Genomic DNA, 24,500 nt, shown 5'->3' on the forward strand with positions numbered 1-24,500 from the left:
GGGGTGTTAATATTTGAAAGTTATGCATCACTCCATGCCCACGGAACACCTGTGTGTTTACTGTACAAACAATACTAGAACGTTACAGAAAGTTGGGGGTGGGCAGATCTGGAGAACTGCCCTCAGTTCCACTCCCTAAATATCATTTTTCAGACCTAGGGTGTATTTTGCCCAAAACACTAATTTGTTTTTTAGATTATAGGTTAGAAATTCTTAATGATATGAAAAGATGTCTCAGAGTTTGTTTTTAATGGGGAAAAAAAGCAAGCTACTCAACAGTATGTTCAAAATTAACCCATTTTTTAAAGAAAACTTTTTAGGGGCGCCTGGGTGGCTCAGTCAGTTGAGCCTCCGACTTCGGCTCAGGTCATGATCTCACATTCGTGGGTTCGAGCCCCACATCAGGCTCTGTGCTGACAGCTCAGAGCCTGGAGCTTGTCTTCAGATTCTGTGTCTCCCTCTTTCTCTGACCTTCCCTGCTCATGCTCTGTCTCTCTCTGTCTCAAAAATAAATAAAACATTAAAAAAATTTAAAAAAAAGAAAACTTTTTAATGTTTATTTATTTTTGAGAGAGAGAGAGAGCAGGGGAGGGGCTGAGAGAAAGGGGACAGAGGATCTGAAGTGGGGTCTGCACTGATGCGGGGCTTGAACTCACAAACCATGAGATCATGACTTGAGCCAAAGCCAGATGCTTAACCAACTGAGCCACCCAGGTGCCCCTAAGATTAGTCTATTTGTTGGGGTGTCTATATCAATATTTAAGCAAAGGAAAAAAGATGAATATGACCCAGGAATTCAACTTCCAGTTTTAAACACAAGAGAAATGATAGCATATGTCCACACAGAAACAAGAGCATGAGTGGTCATAGAAGCGTCATTCACAACAGCCGAAGGGTGAAAACAACCCAAGTGTCCACCAGCTGTTGAACGGATTAAAAATATCTCGGGGGCGCCTGGGGGGCTCAGTCGGTTAAGCGTCCGACTTTGGCTCAGGTCGTGATCTCGCAGTTTGTGAGTTTGAGCCCCGCATCTGGCTGTGCTGACAGCTCGGAGCCTGGAGCCTGCTTCAGATTCTGTGTCTCCCTCTCCCTGCCCCTCTCCTGCTCATGCTCTGTCTTTCTCTCTCAAGAATAAATAAACATTAAAGGAAGGAAGGAAGGAAGGAAGGAAGGAAGGAAGGAAGGAAGGAAGGAAGGAAGGAAGGAAGGAAGGGAAAGAAAATGAGGCCAGACGCACATTTGCGTGCAGTTTCGGGCATTCCTGGAGCCCGTAATTAGAAGTTGCTTCACAGGACTCCCGCCCAGATTAAAAACTGTGCTTCACAGCAAACAGGACATAGTGTCTATATATATATTGACTCTTCGGGGTGAATGAGAATAAATTAAACTCATAGTTTCGGAAGCACTGCCAAGATGTAAGCTCCTGCCTGGGGAGCTGGGGTCTGTGGGTCTGGCAGGAGCAGTGAGAGCTTCTGTCTAGAGGGAGCCCAAGGACACCATCAGGATGGGAGGAGAGGAGGGACCTTGGCCTTGCCTGCGGTGGCCCTTCTCCTGCCAGGAGCCTGGGCACAAGCTCAGCGAGGCCTGGGACAGTGTCCAAATGGGGCACTTTAATTGGAAAGTTACAGAAGTATCTTGTCTTTGCTGAAGCATCTCTCTTTCCTGGATCCAAAAATCCATTTGTCATGAATGGAATCTGTGCGGGGTGTTCATCTCAGCCTCAGGGGTTTCATTTGTTTTCTTCTTGTCTTTCATTTTGATCCCAAGTGGTCACAGATCATCTGAAAGATATCATAAAAATCTCAAAAGGATCGACAGTGAGTTGATTTTCATGCGCCTTCAGCCTGTACACAGCCCGCCAAGCCCTTTGGGCCCCGAGGGACGGATCGCAGCCCCCAGCACCTCCCTGCAGAGCCCGCAACCCGTCCAGGGGCCAAGTGTGCTCTGGAAATGCTTCCTTCCATTTGTCTCCTAAACCCAGCTGCTCTCGGCCTCCTGAGACCTTCTCAGCTCTCAAGGCCTCTGCGGTCTGCTCCACTTCTGGGGCTGGGGGTCCTGCCTCTTCCCCCAAAGCTGCCTCCCCGGAGGGGTCCTCTGGGGCCTGGGCAGGACCCTCCCATCACTGCTGCCTTGGCACTAGCTACCACACCACCCTGGGCTGGGAACTGGGGCGAGGCAAGGAGGCACTTGTCTGGGGCACACAATTCAAGAAGGGGGGGCTCAAACCCGAATAATGCAGAGAAATAATATTTTAACACATCGAAATTAACACCAAAATCCATGATGAGCAAAATGTCACTATTTTCTTTTACTGAGATTTTTTTTTTTTAATTTTTGATGTTTATTTATTTTTGAGAGCGGGGGAGGCAGAGCATGAGTTGGGGAGGGGCAGAGAGAGGGAGACACAGAATCTGAAGCAGGCTCCAGGCTCTGAGCTGTCAACACAGAGCTCGATGTGGGGCTCGAACCCGCGAACCATGAGATCATGACCTGAGCCGAAGTCGGACACCCAACCAACTGAGCTGTTCAGGTGCCCCGAGATTTTATTTTTAAGTAATCTCTATACCCAACGTGGGGCTCACACTTACAACCCCAGGATCATGGGTTCACATGCCCCACTGACTCAGCCAGCCAGGTGCCCAAATATCACAATTTCTCTTTTTATAAACCTTTTTATAGTTTATTTATTCTGAAAGAGAGAGAGCACATGTGGGGTAGGGGCAGAGAGACAGGGAGAAAAGCTTCCAAGCAGGCTCTGAGCTGACACAGTGCACAGTCCCACACGGGACTTGAACTCATGAACTGTGAGATCATGACCGGAGCCAAAATGAATGTTGAATGCTCCACTGACTGAGCCACCAGGCTCCCCGCAAATGTCACCGACTCAGCTGCCTTCAGGAGGTAACACCCTCCCCTGTCTGAGAAGCACTGTGGGCATGGCTGGCACTCAGCAGCTCCTGGGGGGGCAGTTTGTCACTCCGGCATCTTGGCTTGGCCTGTCTGGCGCAACCCCTGAGTCAGCCATTCACTAGTGCAGCTGTCCCACACAGCTCTGATGACCTGTGACTTTTCAGCTGCGTGTCCTCACTTCCCTCATCAAGGAGCGAGCCTTCAGTTTGGAATCAGCCCCTTAGGAGACCCAGTCTACCGGTTATAAATCTCCCCAGTCTGGGGCCGCCTGAGTGGCTCAGTCAGGTAAGCCTTGATTAAGTCAGTTAAGGCTCTTGATTTCAGCTCAGGTCATGATCTCATGGTTCATGAGTTCGAGCCCATGTCAAACTCTGCACTGACAGTGAGGAGCCTGCTTGGGATTCTCTCTCTCTCTCTCTCTGTTCCTCCCCACCCCCCAAGGAAATAAATTAACTTAAAAAATTAAAACTAAAAATAAATCTACCCCGTCTGCATTGGCCTTCTAACCCCAAGAATATCCTAGGGGCCCCTGGGAGGCTCAGTTAAGCATCCAACTTTGGCTCAGGTCATGACCTCACAGTTCATGAGTTCAAGCCCCGCATCGGGCTTTGTGCTGACAGCTCTGAGCCTGGAGCCTGCTTCCTGTGTCTCCCTCTCTCTCTGACCCTCCAACTCCTGGTCCCTGCAAATAAGCATTTTTAAAAATCCTAACAAGCACTGACAAATGCAGTGCTGAAATCCATTCTCTCCTGGGCAGTTTCCTGACCATCAGGAAGCACTCAAACAAACCAGTAAGAGCGGTCTAGGGAATTCCAATAACAGAGGTCCAAGGACCTCCCACCTACGGAACCATAATGTGTTTGCAAAAAATCAGTGAGGTTTCTACTCTTTTGTTTGGGAAATGCCTGCGCATGCCACCATGGGTATGAGGTTGGGGACATTGTGTAATTGGAACTCAAACTGCAATATGACACAACTCTCACTCAGATTCTGCAAGCTGCTTTCTCCTTCTGCCTCCAAACTCCTTCTGGAGAAAATTACAAGATCCAGCAGATAATGAAGACTTCGTGAGTCTTGGTCCTCATTCGGAAGCTGCTAGGGATTAAAAATTAAATTCAGAATTTAAATTAATTAATTAATTAAATTCGGGGGGGTATAAGTCATGGGTAGATATGCTAGTTAAGGGAAGGCTCCATGGACCAAGTTTAGTGATGTGGTAGCTCATTAATATCTAAGGTCAAGGTGAACCTCATCTTGAAGGGGCAGGATGGTAAGGGGGTGGGGGCAAGAACTGGGTGGCTCACCCCCACCCCACCCCGCCCCAGGCCTCCATTCACTAGCTGTGGGCTTGGGCAAGTCCGCCAGCCTCTCTGCGCTTTGAGAAGTAGAGATGATCGCACGGACCTCGTCTTTGGTCTTGTTGATAGGGAAGTGGGCTATACCTGGCAGGTAATAAGGCCTCAGTAACATCAGTTGATGATAGGTGGAGGGAGAAGTTTCTCGTTATCTTGAGGTCCTTGTGAAGCCCCATGGAAACCCTGCCCTCAGTGAATCACAGGGGCCACTGTCTTCTGAAATCTGCACTCAGCTCCCGCTTTTCCACCCAGAGCTCACACACTGCGTCCTCCGACCTCTCCTTCCTTAGCAGGGTCGGGCATTTGGGAGGGGGCCGTCTGAGGGTCCTGCACCCCTTGCTTCTAGAAATACCACCCGCCTAGCTGACAGGCAGGAGCCCTCCGTGTCGGCCACATAAACGGGGTTTCTTGGCCTCTAGAGCTACAGCTACCTGGGCCTCCGTTTGTGACAACCCTTAAGACCTCTAAGAAAGAGAGAGTGAGAAGTTGGGGATTTAAAAATAAAAGGGAGGGGGGAGACGTCTGGGGGGCTCAGTCAGTTAAGCATCTAACTTCAGCTCAGGTCATGACCTCTGCTTCGGATTCTCTCTCCCTGCCTGCCTTCCCCTGCTCACGTTCTGTCTCTCTGTATCTCTGTCTTTCGAAAATAAATACACATTTTTTTTTAATTTAAGGGAGAGGGGAAAGAGATGGTGGTGTTGGAGGAGGGCACTTGTGGGAAAGAGCCCTGGGTGTTGTATGGAAACCAATTTGACAATAAACTGGGTTTTTTAAATTGTTTTTTTAATGTTTTATTTATTTTTGAGACAGAGAGAGACAGAGCATGAATGGGGGAGGGGCAGAGAGAGAGGGAGACACAGAACCGGAAGACACAGGCTCCAGGCTCTGAGCTAGCTGTCAGCACAGAGCCTGACGCGGGGCTCGAACCCACGAATGTGAGATCTGTCCTGAGCCGAAGCCACAGGTTTAACCGACTGAGCCACCCAGGCGCCCCAACAATAAACTGTTAAAAAAAAAAAATTAAGCCCCCTGGAGACCGGCCCCAGCTGCGGTTGGAGATCTGGGCGGCTCCAGGCCTTCATTCCGCTGCTGCGGAGAAAGAGCTACCCGGGGGCTGTTACAGCGCAAGGCTGCCTCGTGACGGGTTATCGCATCGATTTCAAAGACAAAGGAATTAAGCACAGGGATCCGAGTTAGAGACTCTTCCTGCTGATGCTCCTCTTGCTGATTTCCTCTTGCTGCTCCAGACCCCCTCAGTCTCCGCGCCCTTTCCTCCACGGGCTCTCCTCAAAGTTGCCTGCCCCTTGCTTCCCCAATTTCCCGAGGTTGTTTTTTTTTTTTAATGTTTATTTATTCTGAGAGAGAGAGAGAAAGCAAGACCGAGGAAGAGCGAAGGATGGGCAGAGAGAGAGAATCCCAAGCTGGCTCCGCACTGTCCGTGCAGAGCCTGATGCGGGGCTGGATCTCCGTGAGGCCATGACCAGAGCTGAAATCAAGAGCTGGATGTGCAACCGACCGGGCCAGCCGGGTGCGCCTCCCGCGTATAGATGATCTTTAGTCGGCCTCCCCCTTCCGCCTGTCATCTGGGCACCCCCAAATACCTTCCCAGCAGGGACTTTGTTTAAAAACCAGACCGGTGCTCCGTCCTCCTAAATCCATGTCTTGCCCGATCCCTACTTCCTCCAGCGGACTCTGTGCAGTCACCTCTGAAGAAGGCAGAGGAGGGGGCTGTTGATGGCGGGAAGCCCGAAGACAGCGCCCCCAGAACTACCATCGAAGTAGAGGATTGACTGCGGTTTACCAGGGTATGTGGGTCTCCTTAAGTGAAGGACTTGAAAAGGGTGGTGAGTTGAGAAACAATCAAATTTCTAGAAAACTTTGCCAGGGAAGAGTGGAATTTCCTTTTCAAATGGGGTCAGAACTCCTATATGTTGCTGATGGACGTGCCTGGAGGTACAGAAACGCTGGAAAGCAAAGCTGAAGAGGATCACATTTGTGAGCCACATCTAGTTGTAGGTCCCAAGGGATACACGCGCCTTGGAGAAAATCGCACCTACGCTCAGGAGACCTTTGCAGCGAGGTTCTTCCCAGCATTATTGGTGCTGACAAGTAAAAGAGAACTAGGAAGCCACCCAAATGTACACTGATTAAAAAAAAAGTGTGTTATCCACATAATGGAATTCTCTACATCCCTGAAAATGAACCATCTGTGATGCGGCTTACAGACATCAAGTTGAGCCCCCAAAAATTGTAGCAAGAGGCTACAATGTATGACGTAGTTTACGTAAAGTTCAAAAAAACGATTTAACAACGATAAAGAGAAGCAGGGGAATAATAAGCACAAGGATGGTGGATAGTGCATAAGACGGTGCTCCGTCCGGGGCCGGAGAAGACGACACGGGGACATTTATGGCATTGCTGATGACCCATTTCTTAAGCTGCTGATGGACACACAGACACTAACTTATCATTCTTTTCTGTTGTTATTCTTTACACCAGATGCACTTCATGGGAACTACTTTTAGTAATAAACACAGAAGCCTCCTCGTCTGTTATGAGGAAGAGAGGCCACGTAGGTCCGTTGATGGTCGTCTGTTCTCCTCCAATCTCTTACCACCCTCAGGCCCCTTATCCAGCCCTGAAGTTTCTCTCTGGCTACAGACCTGCTTTCTGAGAAAGGCAGGTTTCTATTTCAGCCGGCCGGCGGTTTTCACCCAGAGGTGCACATGTGTGCCACAGACGGAATCAGTACCCTGGCTCGGTCACAGGCTGCTATAGATTCACTGTCTCCAATCCCGGTGTCCATCAGCAAAGATCCTGCAGTGCTTCCGTGTGGTCTTCTGATGGTAGCCTTGGATGCTAATATCCCCTTGGATGCTAATTAGCCCTTGGATGCATTGCCCCTCTCTGCCCAAGAAGGGAAGTGCTTTTGCTACGGCACTGGGGCAATTGCTCCATAAGCATCTGTCAGGGATAAATAAAAACGAAATGCCCATAACAAGGTAACCGCTCCCACACTGGACAGGAGGCAAACGTGAGCATGAGCTCCGTAGTCTGCTAACTAAACCTCAGGAGCCGTGGGGACGAGGAGGGCATTTGGCAGCCTGAGGATCTGGGGAAAGATTTGAGGGCATCTCCACCAATCATTAACATCTGAGCTACAAGTTGAGGTCGAAGTGCTGGCTCGGAACGCTGTGCTGAGGCCTCTAAAAATCTTGCAACAGCAGCTGAGATCAGGTTCTGCATTTGATTTCCTGCTAGATTCACTGGGTCTGGCCATAGAGCTGTCTTTCTATCTTTATCTAACCATGTTAATGTAAAATGAGGGAGATTGTTTTTGGAGCCCTTTCAGGACCACGCCTTAGAATTGCTCTGAATATGAGCTCTATGAGGCTGATTTCCTTAGTTATAATGCTCAGGAGTTGCTGGCTGTTGATTTAGCTGCTGAGTCATGGGGCCCGGGTCTGGATTTGAAGCAAGCAGCCTGAAACATCAGTGTATTGGTGAAATCACAAACTCTGCTTGCAAAATTCACATAATTTTTTAGGAAACATTTTGCAATTTCCTGGTTGTTTCTTTAGCTGAATTTCATCCTAAAATTCTTGCTTAGCCAATGGGAAACAAAATACTGTGCACCAGTGCCTTGGAAACCCAAGTCAGTGGCTCAGGGGATAAAAATGTTAGGAGCGAAGGAAGAAAAGAGGGTTTTGCAGCTGGCCAAAAGAAATAATAATTAAACTCGAACACACATTTGAAGTTCTACCTCAAGGCAACGCAGAAAACAAAGAGATACGGAACATTTTAGCTCTCAGATTTACAGACCAAGAAGAAGGCTGACAAATACAAATTTAACGATAATAGAAAACGAAATAATTGCCTCAACCTTTCCTTGGACGGGGGCGGGGGATGTGATGCAGGAGTGATTCCAAACGAGTAGCAGCATTTCTTCCTCGAGCAGAAAGGTGAAATCACTGCACCCACCCTTTCCGGTTTTTCATTTGCCAGAGTGCCGTGGAATACACCTGCTTTGAGCACCCCCCCGGGTCTGTGTGAAATTCCAGTCCCAAATCATTACACTTATGGTTCACTGGTATCAGGTGAGAAAGGGAGGAGCACGAAGTGTCCTTTGCAGATGCAACATTAAGACCTAAGGGCCGAATGAACACTGGGGACGTACGTGAAGTCTCCGACACTGAGAAGTGCTTAAAAGGCATCAGCGCCAAATCGTTGGGAAGTTAACTTCCTTTGGGCCACCTCTCCTGATACCCATTGTCTGACCGACGCACAAGGACAAACGACCGGTCACCGCGGCGGGCGGGCGGGCGCACGTGGCCCCCAGCACCCTGCCCGGGAACAGGGTTGAGGCCGCCGCTTCTCCAGGCCGACGGGGTCCCCGGCACCCCTGTACGGGGCAGGACAGGCCGGGAAGGGCGGGCCTCACAGGTCGTCGCCAAGGTCGTGGGCCGGACGTGCGGCGCCGGAGCGACGCTGCGTGCGTGCGGGACTCGGAGTACGTGACAGAGCCCCGAACCCTCATGCCGGCGGCCCCACCCCGTCCCCTCCTTTTGTCGGGGCCCCGGCTCCGCAGACACCGCTCGGCCAGAGGTCCCAGCGCCGGGCGGGAGTGGAGGGCATCGGGGCGGGGGCTGGTCCGCACCCCCACACAGCCGCGGGGGAGTCGGGGCCCCACCAGCCCCACTCCGCTCACCGTCCCCGAGTCGTCGCTTCCCCCTCCCGGCCGCGGGGCCGCTGCAGTCCCGCCCCCTCCAGGGACGTGCGAGCCCGAATGACGGCACGCCGGGCCAATGGCGAGGAGGCGGGCCGGGGGCGGGGAAGTGGGCGGAGCCTCGGGGAGCTGGGTAGGAAGTCCGGGCAGGCGGCTTGGAGACCAGCGTCCAGCCCTCGGAGCGCTAAGACCTTGCGGCTTATCCTCCTCGGTGTCTGCGGCATCCTCTACTTCTTTCCCGGGCAGCGCTATCCGGCCGTCAGGTAGAGGCTCGGGGAAGGGCTGCCGAGCCGGCGCCCAGGCCTGCGGGGGCCCTGCCCATGGGACCGGCTGGGACGTGGAAGGGGCGGGTCGGCACGTGCGAGCCGGCCCCCGGGACCAGGGGCGCGGCGCCGGGCTTTGCCCCGGGCGGGGGCCGGATCTGATTAGCCAGCGATTAACCTGCGGGAACTCGGGAGTACGATGCGGCAGGCGCGGAGGGCGCAGGGCTTTGGGGAAGTTACGGGCCTAACCCCGGGTGCCCATTAGCGCCAGGCCTTTCTTAAAATGGAGGAAGGGGAAGGGACGCGAGAGATGCCCGGGAAGCCGCGATCCCCTCCCCCCACCAGCAGCCCCTGCTCCCGGCTGGGGGCCCTCGGCCTGCAGGCGGGCGGCTGGGGGCCGGAATGAACAGCGACTAATGAATGAAACTTCAGAAGGCCCTTATTCTTATGGAGGCTGCGGCAGAACCGTTGCATAATTGGGAAAGCCCTCCAGGCGACCTCGCCCAGGTCACGCTGGAGCCGCTCCCGCTGCCCCGTCTGGCCACCCGCGGTCGGCACCCGATCTGACACAGGAGGGATGTCTTTTTAAGAAAACTTCCTTTTCGTTGTTTCCCCTACAATGCGGTCTTCCCTCTGGGTGGTGTGGCCTGTCGGTGACTCGCGGCCTAGGGCACACCTAGGCCCTTGACCGCCCGGCCCACACGTGCTGCCCCTGGTCCGGGGTTCAGTCCAGACAGATGAACTGGGGAGACCAGCCTCCTTGCAGCCTCTGCCTACTGAACGTTAATGAGTTGAGGAATAGTTTTCTCTCCAATTTAAGTGGAATTTTATTTTCACACGCTTAAATAAGTTGATTACTTTGTTTTAATGTCTCTAAAATGAAAGAAAACATGAGCTCTTACAACTGCCTGAGGCCATAGTGTATTAAAGATGCGTTTAAAAGTGCATCTGTCTCTCCCTCTCTTTCTGCGTCTCCCAAAATAAGTACACATTAAAAAAAAATAAAAGTGCATCTAAAACCTATAAAGTGAGTCTGGTGGCCTAGAGTGGGCGGGGAGATTGATAGCAAAGTGCCTGAGGGGGACCCTTCAGGTAGTGGCAGTCATACACAGGCACAATTTGCCAAAACTCGAACCTAACCAGAATCATGAAGCTAAAAAATACATGTAAACCAATTTGCCTTTTTGTAAGATAATAAAAACTAGATGCTTTTTTTTATTGGCTAATGAATAAAACTCTATTGTTAACCTAGCAAAGCCACAGAAGTGACTTCACTGTCTAATTTTGAAACATAAAAAAGAAAGATGCCATTTGCTGCCTCAGAACATTCCAGACAAGATCCTGGAGAGGAGCCCAGCTAGATAATGGCTCTGAACACTCCCCCAATTCCACTAGGCCTCTTCTAGTCCTGGAAGTTCGTATCTTCCTTGGGAGCCCCTGGAGGGGAAGGTGAGAAAGGGCTTTCTTTGAGGACTTGGTATTTGCGTTTTGTGGCAGCAAATCTTTGTGTGTGTGTGTGTGTGTGTGTGTGCTTTCAAAGAAATCCTCTTTCCGTGGAGAGTCTTAGCATTCAGAGATAGAATCTTGGGGGGGCGGGGGTGCTGGCTCAGCCTGTGGCTCAATCTCAGGGTGGTGAGCTCAGGCCCCACGTTGGGCATGGAACCTACTTTTAAAAAATTAAAAATTAAAAAAAAAAAAAAGCAAGGATAAAGTCTTTATTCTACTTTCAACTTAGGGCATTTCATAATTAAGTTTTTTTGAATGGGTAAAATGCCCATAGAAAAAAATACTGGTTAGATGTCACTCTGAGTCCTGTCTTGGTAAAGATCCAAGTACGGGGAGTGTGAAATTGGCAGTGGCAAAGCTCGTGCACAGGGCAAGGCTACTCCCGGCTTCAGAAGTTCTGAGTATCCAGTCTCCACCAGTTGAATATCTTTTACTGCTCCCTCAAATTTGGTGAATTGTGTCCCCCAGTATTAATTCACTAAGCCACTATAAATCAGATTTCTCTCCTTGGATCACATGAGGGTTGTTTTTTGTTTGTTTAGTTTTTGTTTTTCTTATTTTTGTTGGATTTTTTGGTCCTAGGTGGGTTTGCTTATGACCTTCATGTCCCCTTGGCCTTTCCATTCCTGTGCCAGCCCGCGGGAACTGTTGACAATAGCCCGTTTCAGACCGCCTCCTCTTCAGCCATTCTGCATGCCGGCAGCACATGAATCTTTCCGGTTGTCTTTGGTTCTCCCTTGGCACACATTTTCATGCTTTCTTGGCTTAGAGGACAAGGCCTAGACTGCTGGGGTTTGGGGCCCTGCGGAGCCGGGCCCAGCAGGCTTCCCCACTCCCGTCAGCCTCGCATCCAAGGTCTGTCCTGTACAAGGTCTTTCTTCCTAGTCCAGGAACCCTCCAAAGCGAGGCTTTGAATGAATGACCCAGAATTTTATTATGGCTTACGGACAATACGGACTGTGTTTCCCCACAGAAAGTCACCATGTCTATTCTCAAGATCCACGCCAGAGAGATCTTCGACTCTCGTGGGAACCCCACCGTTGAGGTGGACCTCTATACCTCCAAAGGTATGTGTGCCTGCCTTTCCATGGGCCTGCTGCCACACTCCGTGTGGGGTTTGTTTGTTTGTTTGTTTTTAACTTAAATGACAGGGCCTCAGGTAAGGAAAGGTCTGGTAAAAGCCTTTTCCTCTGATCCCCACGTGCTGGTAGGATGTGGTTCCTGACTGGGAGGAAGTGGGCAGGGTTGGGGTCCTTGACTTGCTGTATCTTGATATGTAAAACGGAAAGCAGGCTGGCTCCTAGGTCACTGAGCAGGGAAGAAAGGCGATTCCTTGTCCCTAAAAGGGCCCATCACTAGTTTGCTTCATAGCTCGCTCCGACTAGTGAAGCAGATCTGAGTGGTAGGATGGAGCTTTCTCCGTTGAAAAGGAAAAATCAGAGGAGGGCAAGTGTATGTAAAGAGTTCTCTTTGTTTCTAGAAATCACTCTGAGACCACGGATTGGGAACAGTTCTTAACATTTGGGTGTTAGGCCCTTCCAGAGGCTCTTATTTTATACCTAGCTGTAAGTCCCCCCGAAGGGGTTTGCCCACATGGGAAAAATAATAAAATGGAGACCTTGTTTTTTGCACAGTTGTGTGAGCCAGTTTCTGAATGGACCTCCTGGGTGGGGTAGGCAAGGGAGCTTCAGGCAGAATCACCCAGCAGTGCTGAGCACCCACACCAGCCAGTCAGAGCTGAGTCACGGTCTGCAGAAACTCCGGCCCTGCCCTTCCTGCCCTGCCCGTGGCTCCTCCCTGTAGCGGGTGCTCCCCGAGCAGCGTTTCCACACAGCATGTGCTTCTCGCTGAATACCGCTGGGTCGCGGAGGATGCTGGGAATTTCCTTGCGTCTTGCAAGATTGGCTTGCTTAGAGCATGGAACTTTCCGCTGGGAAGTTTAACGGACTTTAACCAATAGTGTGAAAAGGATTCAAGATACTGAAAGATAGTTTGGGGGGGGGGGCATTTTCTTTGAAATCCTTTAAAATGACTGAATTTTTTTTTGAAATTTAAACAAATGGAAATTTTTCTCTTGCATGTCTTTTCATGCTTTTCAAAAACAGGAAATCGTGGATTTGTGAAAAGCCTTTCATCACCTTTTTTTAAATTTACCTTTGAGAGCAGTTTTGGGTTCACAGCAGCACGTGTCCCTGTCCCCACACGTGCTCAGCGCCCCCCCCCCAACCTGAGTGGGACATTTGTTGACATTGAAACGTGCATTGACCCATCGCCGCCCGGAATCCATAGTTACATCAGAGTTGCTTGTTTTCACGGCTCCTTCCCCATGTCCGGTGCCTTTAGGAATCTAGAGATCTGGGGCCTGTGTCAGGAAACCCCGTGTCCCGCTGCCCACACCGTCACTGGAGTGACGTGGGCAGACTAACGGGCCGTTTATTTAAAATGCCTGGTTGATTTTTTTTTCTTTATTCGTTTGCCTTCTCGTGTCTCAGGTGGGGAAATCCCTGACAGTTTCAAGTACGTTCTAGAGCTGCCTTCACTTCCTGCTCCCCTGAACCTGTCTGCCTGCAGTGTTTTTCTTGACACCGTCTTTTTCCAAGATCAGACGTTTTTCTGCTCCATAGCGCAGGTCTAGCCAGACGGCGGGTCCCGTGTCCGCACGGTGGCGTGGGGCGATGCTTGATCGTGTTCCAGTGTTACCATGCTCGTACCTGTGCCACCTTTATTCTTTTGTGGGAGGGCAGAGAGAGAGAATCTCAAGCAGGCTTCACGCGGTCAGCCTGAGCAGGGCTCGAACTCCCCAACTGTGAGATCGTGACCCCAGCCGAGCCACCCAGGGGCCCCTTGGTTTTACTTTCTGACTTCAGCGGAGCTACTAGAAGATCTTCAGTCTCATCAGTGGCCCGCATCGATCACTGGGGCTTGGTCACAGACCAGCTGCAGGGCACTGGCGGGAGCTTGTTAGAGACGCAAGCGCAGAGTCTTAGGACACCTGCCCCCTGTTTCGGAACCTGCATTTTAATAAGATTACCAGCACTTTTTCTTGAAACTAGAGAAGTTCACCAGCTTTGCCAGAGGGTCTGCGTTGGCGAATGGTCCCCACGTGAAGGACAGAGGGGACAGAGCGTCTGAATCTCCCTGGTGGCTGCCATCTGGGAGTGGGTGGGACTGTGTCTCACAGTCACGATTCCTTCCTCTCCCTCAACATCCAGGTCTCTTCAGAGCTGCTGTGCCCAGCGGGGCCTCAACTGGTATCTATGAGGCCCTCGAGCTCCGGGACAATGACAAGACACGCTACATGGGGAAAGGTAAGGGTCGGAACCCCTTCCTGGTCCTGGGCGTGGCTGCGAGCGTCGTGCTCGCCTCCAGCCCCTGCTCCCGGCCCGTCGCGGCCTCCCCCACTCTCCACGTGCCTTGTCCTTGAGGCTGGCACCCTGATTTGGCCCGTGGGGTTGATGACGAGCATGTACCCTGCACGGGGCGGGGTGGGGAACTGGCCTATTGATTCCAGCCTTCCTGAACCTATGAACTCTGGGGGCAAGAGTTTTATGCACATTTGTACTGCACTTGGCCTCCGATCTGGAAAAGTCCTGGTTAGGGAACTGACGTGCAAGATGACGACATGTTCACTCAGTGAGGAAGAGCCTTGCCATGTTCCAGGGCAGGGGTGCTCTGCGGCCCTTCCAGATCAGGCCTCTCCGAGGGGTCCGTCCTGGCAGTGTGATCTTTCCGTTGGGTGACTCGCCAAGGCAGGGGTCCAGCAAAGCCAGCCTCGCCTGGGCTGTGTGCAGACGGGCTGCTTACTGTTCTGCACAGTCCCCCTTGCCCTCCGCAGAAGCCGTGGGGCCAGATCACGGGAGAGCAGCTGGGGCTAGACCCCGCCTTCCCAGCAGGGCGGTGTCACCCCTGGGATAGAAGTGGTTCTTGGAGAAGGCAAAAAAAAAATCCTACAACGTTACTGTGGTTTATGGCCCTCCAGAGGGCCGCTGTATGTAAACGGGTACGCACTATATCAGAGTACGTTTTCAGAGCCAGGCGATTAGGGAAAAGTCTAAAAAGACCGCAGGGCAGGAGTGGTGATGAAGTAAGTGACCTAGGGAAGTCCAAGGCCGGCGTTCTGGCGACCATCTCCCACGGGTTCCCGTTGCTCGCGGCCCAGGTGGATACGGGTCCCCCGAGCAGGGCTGAGCGGCACCTTGCCTGTAGTGAGGGCGAGCCCGTGGTCCCAAGGACTCTCCCTGCCTTCCTGTCGCCTCTCTGTTCTCTCATTCCCTGTCCTTCACAGCCTGTCCTCTTCTGAGTCTGTCTTTTTTCCTTCTCCGTCAATCTCTACTGGTCAGGTGTCTCCAGACCCGTTAAGTATATTAATGAGTTCCTGGCACCGGCCTTGTGCACACAGGTAACGTACGGGGCATCCTTTAGCGTCTGCGGCTGGTTCCCAGTGCATGGCCTTGCCGACTAACCTCCCTCGAGGTGGTTGCTCTGTGTGTGGCTCTAATCCTTGGGGGTCCTAGGTAAGAGCACTCAGACTGGGCCAGAAAATACCCCAATTTGGGGGAGACAGAAATGGGGATTTGAAAGCGGTCCCGTTTAAGGTCTCTGGGCGGGCTTCTGAATATCTGGGTTCATATCTTTGGTAGTTCGCTCAGCGCTGCTCACGCCTGGTTTCCATAATGTCAGTAATGTGATTTGATTGTTCCTTCTAGGTGTCTCAAAGGCTGTTGAGCACATCAATAAAACTATTGCACCTGCCCTGATTAGCAAGGTAGGACCTGCCCCCCGAGAACTAATGTATTAATGCCATCAGAGCGTCTCCCAGGCCAGTGGGCTTCCCTGGCTATGGAAGAGCTGATTCTGAGAGCTAAAGGAGCCCGTTGGATTCCCTGTCCTGCACGAGAATGACCCCACCTTTCCTAACCCACCCCCTGCCTGCGTCCGCATCTAACCGCGCATGGAGTTGGAGCAGAGCGACGGGAGGCCGTCTCGGGATTTTTCCCTCCCACTGTCTTGACTTTGGGAAGTTAAGATCCCAGTTGTAAGAGCGGCTCCTGGGTGGTGAGCGTTGTATCCATGGTGACCAGCTGTTTCTCATGAACCGGGGAATTATTTACTATATTTCTGGTGATTTTTTTTTTAACAGCAGAGCTCCGGTTGAATAAAATTTTACTTGGAGCCTCAGTGTGTTATAAAAGTAGGGTGAAGCAGGAGGGGACCCCACCCTTCCCTGTCCCAGAGTCCTCCCTCCCTGACTCCAGCGATGCTGGCCGGAGCAGGAAGCGTTTAAAAGCCTCTGGCTAGAGAAGCCTTCTCGGGGCCCAGAGCCAACCCCCGCCTCCCCAGCCGTGCTCCTGGGCCTGTCCCTCCCCTCCTGGAACTCCTCCTGGTGGCCAGGGGAGATGGCCTCTGTTGTTTGTTCCCAGCCCCGCTTACCTTGGCCTGGCCCTCGTGGCCCTCGGTAATTGGTCCCCAGACAGTTTTCTCCTGGCTCCTCTGCCATTTCCCGGGCTCCGACCCGGTCTCCTGGGCACCTCCACACACCCCTTCTTCCTTTGTGCCCTGGTGCCCTTCCCTGGTGTGACTAACTCCGTGAGAAGGGCTTCCAGGAGGGCGGGGGGAGCCATCTTACACCCCTCGCAGTGGGGGTCCGCCTCAAGCCACGTTGCCTGGCTGGTGGCTGACTTCTGTCAAACGTGCTTTGTCAAAAAAGCAAAAGTTGTCAAGTTATCAACGTGGCATGATGGACTTACAGATGGTTTTCTTCTTGTTTTTGAATTTTTATACAAAGAACTTTATAAATAAAATAATAGGCCGTTAGGATCAATTATGAAGTTTCTAAAATAATGCTGACTTTCCGTAAATTATTTTGAGCCAGTTTTTTTTGGGTTTTTTTGTTTTGTTTTTAAATAGTTTCTACACCCAGTGTGGGGTTGAGACCCCAAGACCAAGAGTTGCACGCTCTATTGGCTGAGCCAGGCAGGTGTCCCTTTAAGACACCAGTTTTGGGGACCTGGGTGGTTCAGTCGGTTGGGTGTCTAGCTTTGGCTCAGGTCATGATCTTGCAGTTTGTGGGTTCGAGCCCCGTATCGGGCTCTATGCTGACAGCTCATAGTCTGGAGCCTATTTCACATTCTGGGTCTCCCTCTCTCTCTGCCCTCCTCTGCTCCCACTTTGTTTCTCAATAATAAATGTTAAAAAAAAAAAAGATACCAGTTTTATTACTTTATATGAGAAACACTCATTTTGATCGGTCATCAAGGATTTTGCCGAATGGTTTTAGACTACCTGCAAAAGTCCTGTCTCCCTCGAGAATGTGAAGTTTGCCGTCACCGAGGGTACCCGAGAGCAGTGGTCCCGTCGCTTAACCTTCGGGGACCACAGCTCATTTGCATGAACGGACTTCCGTAATTTATCGCCCCCCAAATCGCACTACTTTCTAGTAACACTCCAGCATGTTCCAGGCACCTCTCCTCACGTGGCGTGTGGTGTGGTCTCGGACTCCCCGGGTAGACTAACCTCTGTGGCGCCAGGTCCGCCTCTCTCGCCGCTCACCGGCGGCTCCCTAGTGCTTGGAGAAGCGTCGGAGAACGTGAAACCAAGAAAGGGCAGTTTGGCGACTCCTCGTTTCTCTTGATTCCTGCCCCCTCCCTTTTCTTGCCCGCCATACAAATGCATAGCACAGAACTGAGTCGGGACAGGCACACACCCAGGGAGGTGTCTGGGCTCTGGGACGGGGCGCAGAGGTCACTCCCAGCCAAGCGGCTGACGCTCCCTTCTCCCCACAGAAACTGAGCGTCGTGGAGCAGGAGAAGATTGACCAGCTGATGATCGAGATGGACGGGACGGAGAATAAGTGTGAGTGGCGGGGATGGGGTCGGCCAGCCTCCCAAAGCCCCTCTGCGGGGCCCCTCAACTCACATGTTTGGGGGGGGTGCCTGGGTGGCTCACTCAGTTAAGCATCAGACTCTTGATCTCAGGGTCGTGAGTTCAAGCCCTGCGTTGGGCCCTGTGCTGGGCACGAGGCCTACTTGAAAAACCAAACACATTTTTCAATATCAGGAACAGTAGCAGGTGACCGCATGTGCGTGGGGCTCCTCCACAGAGGCTTCTGCTTTATAGTAAATTGGGCAGCTTGTGGAATTTGCCAGAATTCTGTAGACCAAAGGGCAGGCTTTCTCTTCTGGGCAGAAAGCAGATGAATCCACACGGGGTGGTGGTGTTTCCGGGTTGGATGCAGGCAGTGGGTGCAGTAAAGACAGCGATGGTTCTGGGTCCAGGCCGGGGTGCAGGCCAGAAGGCTGGCGAGAGAAGCATTGTGGGTAAGAAACTCCTCAGTTGAACTCTTCCATTCTAGCTAAATTTGGTGCAAACGCCATCCTGGGAGTGTCCCTGGCCGTCTGCAAGGCCGGGGCCGTCGAGAAAGGGGTGCCCCTGTACCGCCACATTGCCGACCTGGCTGGCAATTCTGAAGTCATCCTGCCAGTTCCGGTAAGTGGCTTTGAACTTCCCAAGCCAGGCCTCCCACATCTCCTCCATGTGTGGCCGTGCCAGCGCTGTGGGTACAGCCAGCTCTGGAGGTCTCGGCTCCGAATGCCCGCCACTTGCCTAGAATGACCCTGAGGGGGGGACTCGACTCCCATGTACGCCACATTCTTAACTGCCGACGGGGGGATGAAAATCCTACTGGCCTTGCTGGGGCGTGGGTGTTGGCCGAGGGGGCGGCCAGGCCAGGACAGCAGGTGCGCATGGTGGTGGTCACAGGGTTCCCAGGAGAGACTGGTGAGCCCTCCCCCGCCGTGTGGGGGCTGCTTGGTGGGAATCCGCGGGCCGAATGCTGCATTTCTCTCTGTCTCTCCGTAGGCTTTCAACGTCATCAACGGCGGGTCTCATGCCGGCAACAAGCTGGCCATGCAGGAGTTCATGATCCTCCCCGTCGGCGCGGCCAACTTCAAGGAGGCCATGCGCATCGGGGCGGAGGTTTACCACAACCTGAAGAACGTCATCAAGGAGAAATACGGGAAAGACGCCACCAACGTGGGGGATGAAGGCGGCTTCGCTCCTAACATCCTGGAGAATAAAGAAGGTGAGGGCCCCGCGGCACTGCTGGCACCTGCCGCCCGGGGGCCAGCACTCTGTCCACCTCTGTTTGGCTGAGTGCCTGCAGGCGGGGTCCCGGAAGGGGTGGGAGCCAGCACTGGGGTTTTTTTCGGTAGCCAGGAGTTTCCGTATTAATCTGGTCTGAGCGGCCCGGGCGGTCTGCAGGAGGCTCCACGGTGCATCCAGGCTTCCGGGGCAGCTCACGCCTGCCGTCCTTGCACCACGTCGCGCTGGCAAAGGTTTGGGGGCCGCTCCGTGTTCAGGCGGCTGTGGCTCTAGACTGACCAGTGGCCCCTCCGCTCCCCCCTCGGGAACGCTGACACGGCCGTGTGGCCTCGGAAGCCTAGGCCCAGAGTTCGGGGTACGCGTCGGGCAGGTGGCAGAGAGCCTCAGGATTGAGCTTTCTTGTCCTAGACTGAAAGGAGCGTTCAGCCACGTCTTGTTGCCGTCAGCGGCAGCTAGAGAAAGAAAAAAATGCCAGTCCTGCCATTTGCGTCAGTCTCGCGAGTGCTGACGTTCAGCCATCCTGGCCTGTGGAAAGTGACCCCTGCACGAGGTGTAACAGTTTGGAGGTCTTCGGTGTGCAGCAGGCGTCGGATGTCCTGTGTCCGTGTCCGTACGGGCGGCGCTGCCACGCAAGGCAGACCAGAGCCGGCGCTGCGGTCACCCTCGCTGCCCCGTGCTCCCTCTCGGATCCCAGCCTCAGCACTGTCCAGAGCCTGTTCCCTGGGCGGCTGACCCCGGCCGGGCCCTGTAGCTGCGTCCCGGCCAGCACAGCGGCTCCTGGGTGCTGCAGGAGGGAGCGTTTGTCCGTGAGAGAGCCAAGTAGAGTCGAGGCTCAGTTTCTCACTTGCTCGCCTGCTCGGGAACCCGTGACCGGTGGCTTTTGGCCCCAAAGCAGAAGGAGGTAACTGGAATCACCGAAACGGATGGCTCGGGCCAGAGGGCCTCGTGGTCTTCTGTTCGGGTTCCCGTCTGGCAGGCGTGATGGGCGCGTCCTCTCCACCGGCCTGGTTTCCCATCTTGTCGCCACTGTCTCTTTCCAGCTCTGGAGCTGCTGAAGAACGCCATCGGGAAGGCCGGCTACACCGACAAGGTCGTCATCGGCATGGACGTCGCCGCTTCGGAGTTCTACAGGTCGGGGAAGTACGACCTGGACTTCAAGTCTCCCGATGACCCCAGCAGGTACATCAGCCCCGACGAGCTGGGCAACCTGTACAAGTCCTTCATCAGGGACTACCCAGGTGAGTGCCCCCGAGACTGTGCACAGGTCGCCTGCGCCCCCCCTCCCTGGGGGAGGGCTTCCCGGGGGTGCCGGTGGGCCCTGACGTGGGATAGGTTCGCAAACTGTGATGGCTTCTGTCTCCGCCTGTCACTACCTGAGCAAAAGCGGTCCTGGCCCCCTCACAGAGGGGAGGAGAGCGAGCCTTGAGAAACCAAAGTGCAGTGATTGCCCCTCACCGTGAGCTGGCGCCCCTCTAGGCACTGTTAATGGTGGTTCACGAGGGGGGAGACGGAGCGGGGGAGGGGGTAGCAATTGGCCCAAGGGCAGGCAGCGAATGAGGGAACAAGACTCCGACCAGGAAGCCTGTGCATGAAATTCAAAGCTGAAAACTGTGCCCAGGGTGGAGCCAAGGCGTGCCCGGCTCCTGGCCTCGGAGCCCACGGCTGTACCCTCCACAGATGTACCCTCCACGGCACTGAAGACAAGCCGCCCCCGGCAGGGAAGGGTCCCACTCAGCTCTGGGGCCAGGACTGCAGCTGACTTTGCTGTCACCAGGGTCGGCGGGTGGGTGGAGTGTCTCCAGGGCATGGGCTGGGGAGCCAGTTCTGTCCTGCAGCGGGGAGAGGGGAGGCCGGGCAGGCAGCGAGTCAGGAGGGAAGGGGGGCTTGGTCGCCGTTCGGCACGGCGGTCTCACTGGCAAAACGTGGCCCTCCTCTCCCCAGTGGTGTCTATCGAAGATCCCTTTGACCAGGACGACTGGGAAGCGTGGCAGAAGTTCACCGCCAGCGCCGGGATCCAGGTGGTGGGGGATGACCTCACCGTGACCAACCCGAAGCGGATCTCCAAGGCTGTGAGCGAGCGATCCTGCAACTGCCTCCTGCTCAAAGTGAACCAGATCGGCTCCGTGACTGAGTCCCTTCAGGCGTAAGTGTCCCCGGGGGCCGGCGGTCATCAGCCAGGACTTCAGCAGGGGCGGGCGTGGGGGGCACTGCGGCCCAGCCCTGACTGCTCCGTGGCTCCAGACTCATGATTTAATCTTCTGCGGAGAACATCGGTCACAGGCGCTGCTAGGAGCAACGAGGCTGTCCCCTCGAGGAGGCAGAGCCCTGTGTTTTAAACATGACCTAGAGGACTGAGCGGGGCTCTGCGCAGAGAGGAAGGTGGGGGTCCTCCATCCCCCGTCACAACCCTCTGGGTCGTTTCCTGCCTTCAGGTGCAAGCTGGCCCAGTCCAATGGCTGGGGCGTCATGGTGTCACATCGCTCTGGGGAGACTGAGGACACCTTCATCGCTGACCTGGTGGTGGGACTCTGCACCGGGCAGGTAAAGAGCTTGCTTCTCTGACCTCAGCTTTCCGAGTGCAAGCCAGAAGGAGGGGGACAGATGGGGTCCTGGAAGCCCCTGCACCCCCTCCTTCCTAGGGCCCAAAATCGCACCCAGAATGCCCACAAGATGGAGAGTCGGCAACAGACCCCACATGACCTTTCTTTTTCCCCTTTCTAGATCAAGACAGGTGCGCCTTGCCGATCTGAGCGCCTGGCCAAATACAACCAGATCCTCAGGTGAGGAGGAAGCCCGTGGGCACTGCCCTCCCCGCCCCCGCCCAGGAGCTTAGGCACCGCGTGCAGATTGCAGGGGAGGCCTGGTGCCAGCAGTGGCAGGTTGGGTGAGCTGGGCCTGGAGCCGGTGCCCCACTGTGCTGCCACCTTCTGGCGGAGGAGGGAACAGGCTCCCCTTGAGGAGGAAAGTTGTCAGAGCTCCGGGAGCCTCTGGGATCTATGCTCTGGCACCGTGTTTGGTGGACGGGAAACCGGGCTCAGTGAAGAAGGGAATTCAGGGCAACAGGAAGGTTCCCGTGGCTCCGTGCTTCTGGACACCTGGTCCCTTTTTATCACCATGTGTCCTTGGAAACCTCCTGAACGTGGAGACTTGCCTTCTTTTTGTTCCTTTGTCCAGTCTTGCAGGGCGAGAAACCTCTTCCACAGTTCTGCCCATGTTTCCCTTTCCTTAAACGAAGCGTGGCCAGCCGAGCACGTGCCCTTCCCCACCGCCCAGGCGGTTCGTGTCGTGCGCCTGCTTTTCCTCCTTTCTGGCTGGAGAATTTCCAGCACGTTCCAGCCGCAGGATTTTAACTATAGACACCTTAGCGTTTGTCTCCAGAAATTTTTATGTTTAACTTTTTAACGTAACCGCCGTGCCGTGAGAGAGCCGGAGACAGTTGTTCCCGCACTGTCGTGCCCAGTGCTCCTGGGGCCTGTGTCCCTGGTGCGGCACCAGACACAGACCCTGCGTTCAGGAGCTTCCCCCCCTCTTTTGTCCCCACGCCGGTTATTTGAAGAAACGAAGTTGTCCTCTTGTTGAACATTTTTTCTTCTATTCCGAGAAGTCTCGGTCTTGACCTGTCTTCTAGTCTGTCTTTGGGAAACGCTGGGGGTGGAGAAGGCAGAGGAGAAGGGCAGCAGGGGGCCCGCTTGCCGGGAGCCAGGTGCACGGGGAGAGCCCGATGCTCCTGTGGGGAGGGGGCTGGGCGAGGGCCGGGGCGTGGGGCAGCGTAGGCCTCGGGGTGGAGACCTGACTTCTCTCTCTCCCTCCCTCCTCTCTGTCCTCTGCTTCCCAAGAATTGAAGAGGAGCTGGGCAGCAAGGCCAAGTTCGCTGGCAGAAGCTTCAGAAACCCCCTCGCCAAGTAAGCTCTGGGCAGCGCACCCTGAGCTCTGCGGTCCTGAGTCGGCTCATTAGTCTGCTCCTGGCACCCCCTGGGCAACTCAGGCCCCCACCCGGCGCTGGCAGGAGCCTCTGCTAGTCAGCTGCCCTCTCCCGTCCCTGTGATGATCTCACTGCTTCCTCAGAGCCGCCACAGAACCATCTGGAACCCTGCCGGCAACCCTAGCTCTGTAATCACGTGATCGGCCCAGATCAGTGCTTTCTCGCCTCACTTCCCACCAACTATCTGGAGCCGCGTCTGTCTACATTGTCATCTCGAGGTGTCCACAGGCGAGATCCCCAGTGGTTTTATTTGCAGAATAAAAAGGCCTCAGTGACCCATGGGAACAGTTGTGTGTGTGCGTCTGTGTATAAGACGTTCTGACTGTCCAGGCCTCGTGTCTTGAGTGTTCGTGGAGCGTCACACTGGGGTACAGGCCTGTGGGAGCTGGGGGCTTTGTGTCGTGACGTTGAGGACATTCATAAGCCCTCGGGCAGGGCAGTTGAGACAAAAGGGGAGAGAAGGGGGGCGTGTGGTATCTTTGAACAGAAGCAGTGTGGTCCTGGGAGGCAGGAAGTGACTTCTCATTGAGAGGAAATAGAACAGCAGAACTAGTACAGGTGGCTTCAGGGTGGTGGCTTCTAGGTCACATGAGCCTGGGATTGTCCAGCCGGCAGGCCTAAGGCAGTGCAGCTGACCGTCCTGTGGTGTCTCGGTTCCTGGGGGTGGAAGGGAAAACGATCACTAAACGTTAGCTCTGGGGGGAAGGGGGGGCATCTAGATGGTCCTGGAATCCTATTTAGATTAGTACAACTTAATGCCATTCCTCATTTCCACTGATCTTCTGTCAAGTGCTCAAAAGCTTCACTTTGTGATGCCCGCTGCCCCGTGTACTGACCACTGTGTCCACGAACACAGAGTGTGAGGCCAAACGTTTTTAGAAGTGACAGACGAAGTATTGTGGTCACTATCTGCCCTTTGGAAGCATCTCGTGTTTTATTAGTGTTTTGTTTTTTTCCCATATTTTAGTCAAGTCTCGAATTGTGGCTTTTTGTGGTGTGTGTGTGTGTGTGTGTGTGTGTGTGTGTGTGTGTGTGTTTTATTTATTTTTGAGAGACAGCCTGAGCAGGGGAGGGTCAGACAGAGGGAGCCACAGAATCTGAAGCAGGCTCCAGGCTCTGAGCTGTCAGCACAGAGCCCAAGGCGGGGCTCAAACCCACAAACTGAGATTATGACCTGAGCCAAAGCCGGACCCTTAACCAACTGAGCCACCCAGGCGCCCATTTGTGGGTTGGTTTGTTTTTTAAATGTTTATTTTTAAAAGAGAAAGCCGGGGAGGAGCAGATAGAGGAGGACAGAGGAGCCAAAGCAGTTTCTACACTGACAGCAGAGAGCCTGATGCAGGGCTCGAATTTAGGAACCATGAGATCATGCCCTGAGCTGAAGTCTTCCAAATCCGTCAGGGGTCCAAAACCCTCAGGTTGTGGTTTAATCCCCAACCGGAGGACTAGAATGCCACCTTGTGGACGTTCTTATTCATTGTTAGGATTTAATTCAAGAGGCAGAACCAGTGGGAAAAGACACATCAAGAGATTTATCACAAGGAATTGGCTTCTGAAACTGGGGTCGTGGCCAGGCAACTCCAAGATCTGCTGGGAAGGTGACCGGTACCAAGCAAAGGCACAGGCGGAATTTCTCTCTTGGGGACACAGGCCCTGCT

At 53.8% G+C, this 24,500-nt stretch overlaps 1 protein-coding gene and 1 long non-coding RNA gene across 2 annotated transcripts; one reads left to right on the forward strand and one right to left on the reverse strand.

Moving 5' to 3' along the window:
- Nucleotides 1–1,335: 1,335 nt before the first annotated feature.
- Nucleotides 1,336–9,025, reverse strand: LOC115298452. Its single transcript, XR_003911753.1, has 3 exons — nt 8,974–9,025; nt 3,894–4,005; nt 1,336–1,781 (listed from the first exon to the last, which is right to left on the reverse strand). It is a non-coding gene; the product is annotated as an uncharacterized LOC115298452 (long non-coding RNA).
- Nucleotides 9,026–9,116: 91 nt separating this feature from the next.
- Nucleotides 9,117–23,127, forward strand: ENO1 (enolase 1). Its single transcript, XM_029947233.1, has 12 exons — nt 9,117–9,254; nt 11,734–11,827; nt 13,973–14,068; nt 15,467–15,525; nt 17,543–17,612; nt 18,112–18,245; nt 18,618–18,840; nt 19,901–20,098; nt 20,802–21,003; nt 21,293–21,401; nt 21,582–21,640; nt 22,697–23,127. Exons 2-12 carry the CDS (start codon nt 11,743–11,745, stop codon nt 22,764–22,766), a joined length of 1,305 nt encoding a protein of 434 aa, XP_029803093.1. The 5' UTR covers nt 9,117–9,254; nt 11,734–11,742; the 3' UTR covers nt 22,767–23,127.
- Nucleotides 23,128–24,500: the final 1,373 nt, after the last annotated feature.

The sequence above is a fragment of the Suricata suricatta genome, chromosome 8, assembly GCF_006229205.1.
Source record: "Suricata suricatta isolate VVHF042 chromosome 8, meerkat_22Aug2017_6uvM2_HiC, whole genome shotgun sequence".
NCBI classification, from domain to species: domain Eukaryota; kingdom Metazoa; phylum Chordata; class Mammalia; order Carnivora; family Herpestidae; genus Suricata; species Suricata suricatta.

Excerpts from the sequence above, each read along its gene's own strand:
- ENO1 (XM_029947233.1), top strand. The coding sequence starts at position 11,743 with ATGTCTATTCTCAAGATCCACGCCAGAGAGATCTTCGACTCTCGTGGG. Across the intron at positions 11,828-13,972 it reads GGACCTCTATACCTCCAAAG|GTCTCTTCAGAGCTGCTGTG; the intron begins GTATGTGTGCCT and ends CTCAACATCCAG. Across the intron at positions 20,099-20,801 it reads CTTCATCAGGGACTACCCAG|TGGTGTCTATCGAAGATCCC; the intron begins GTGAGTGCCCCC and ends TCCTCTCCCCAG.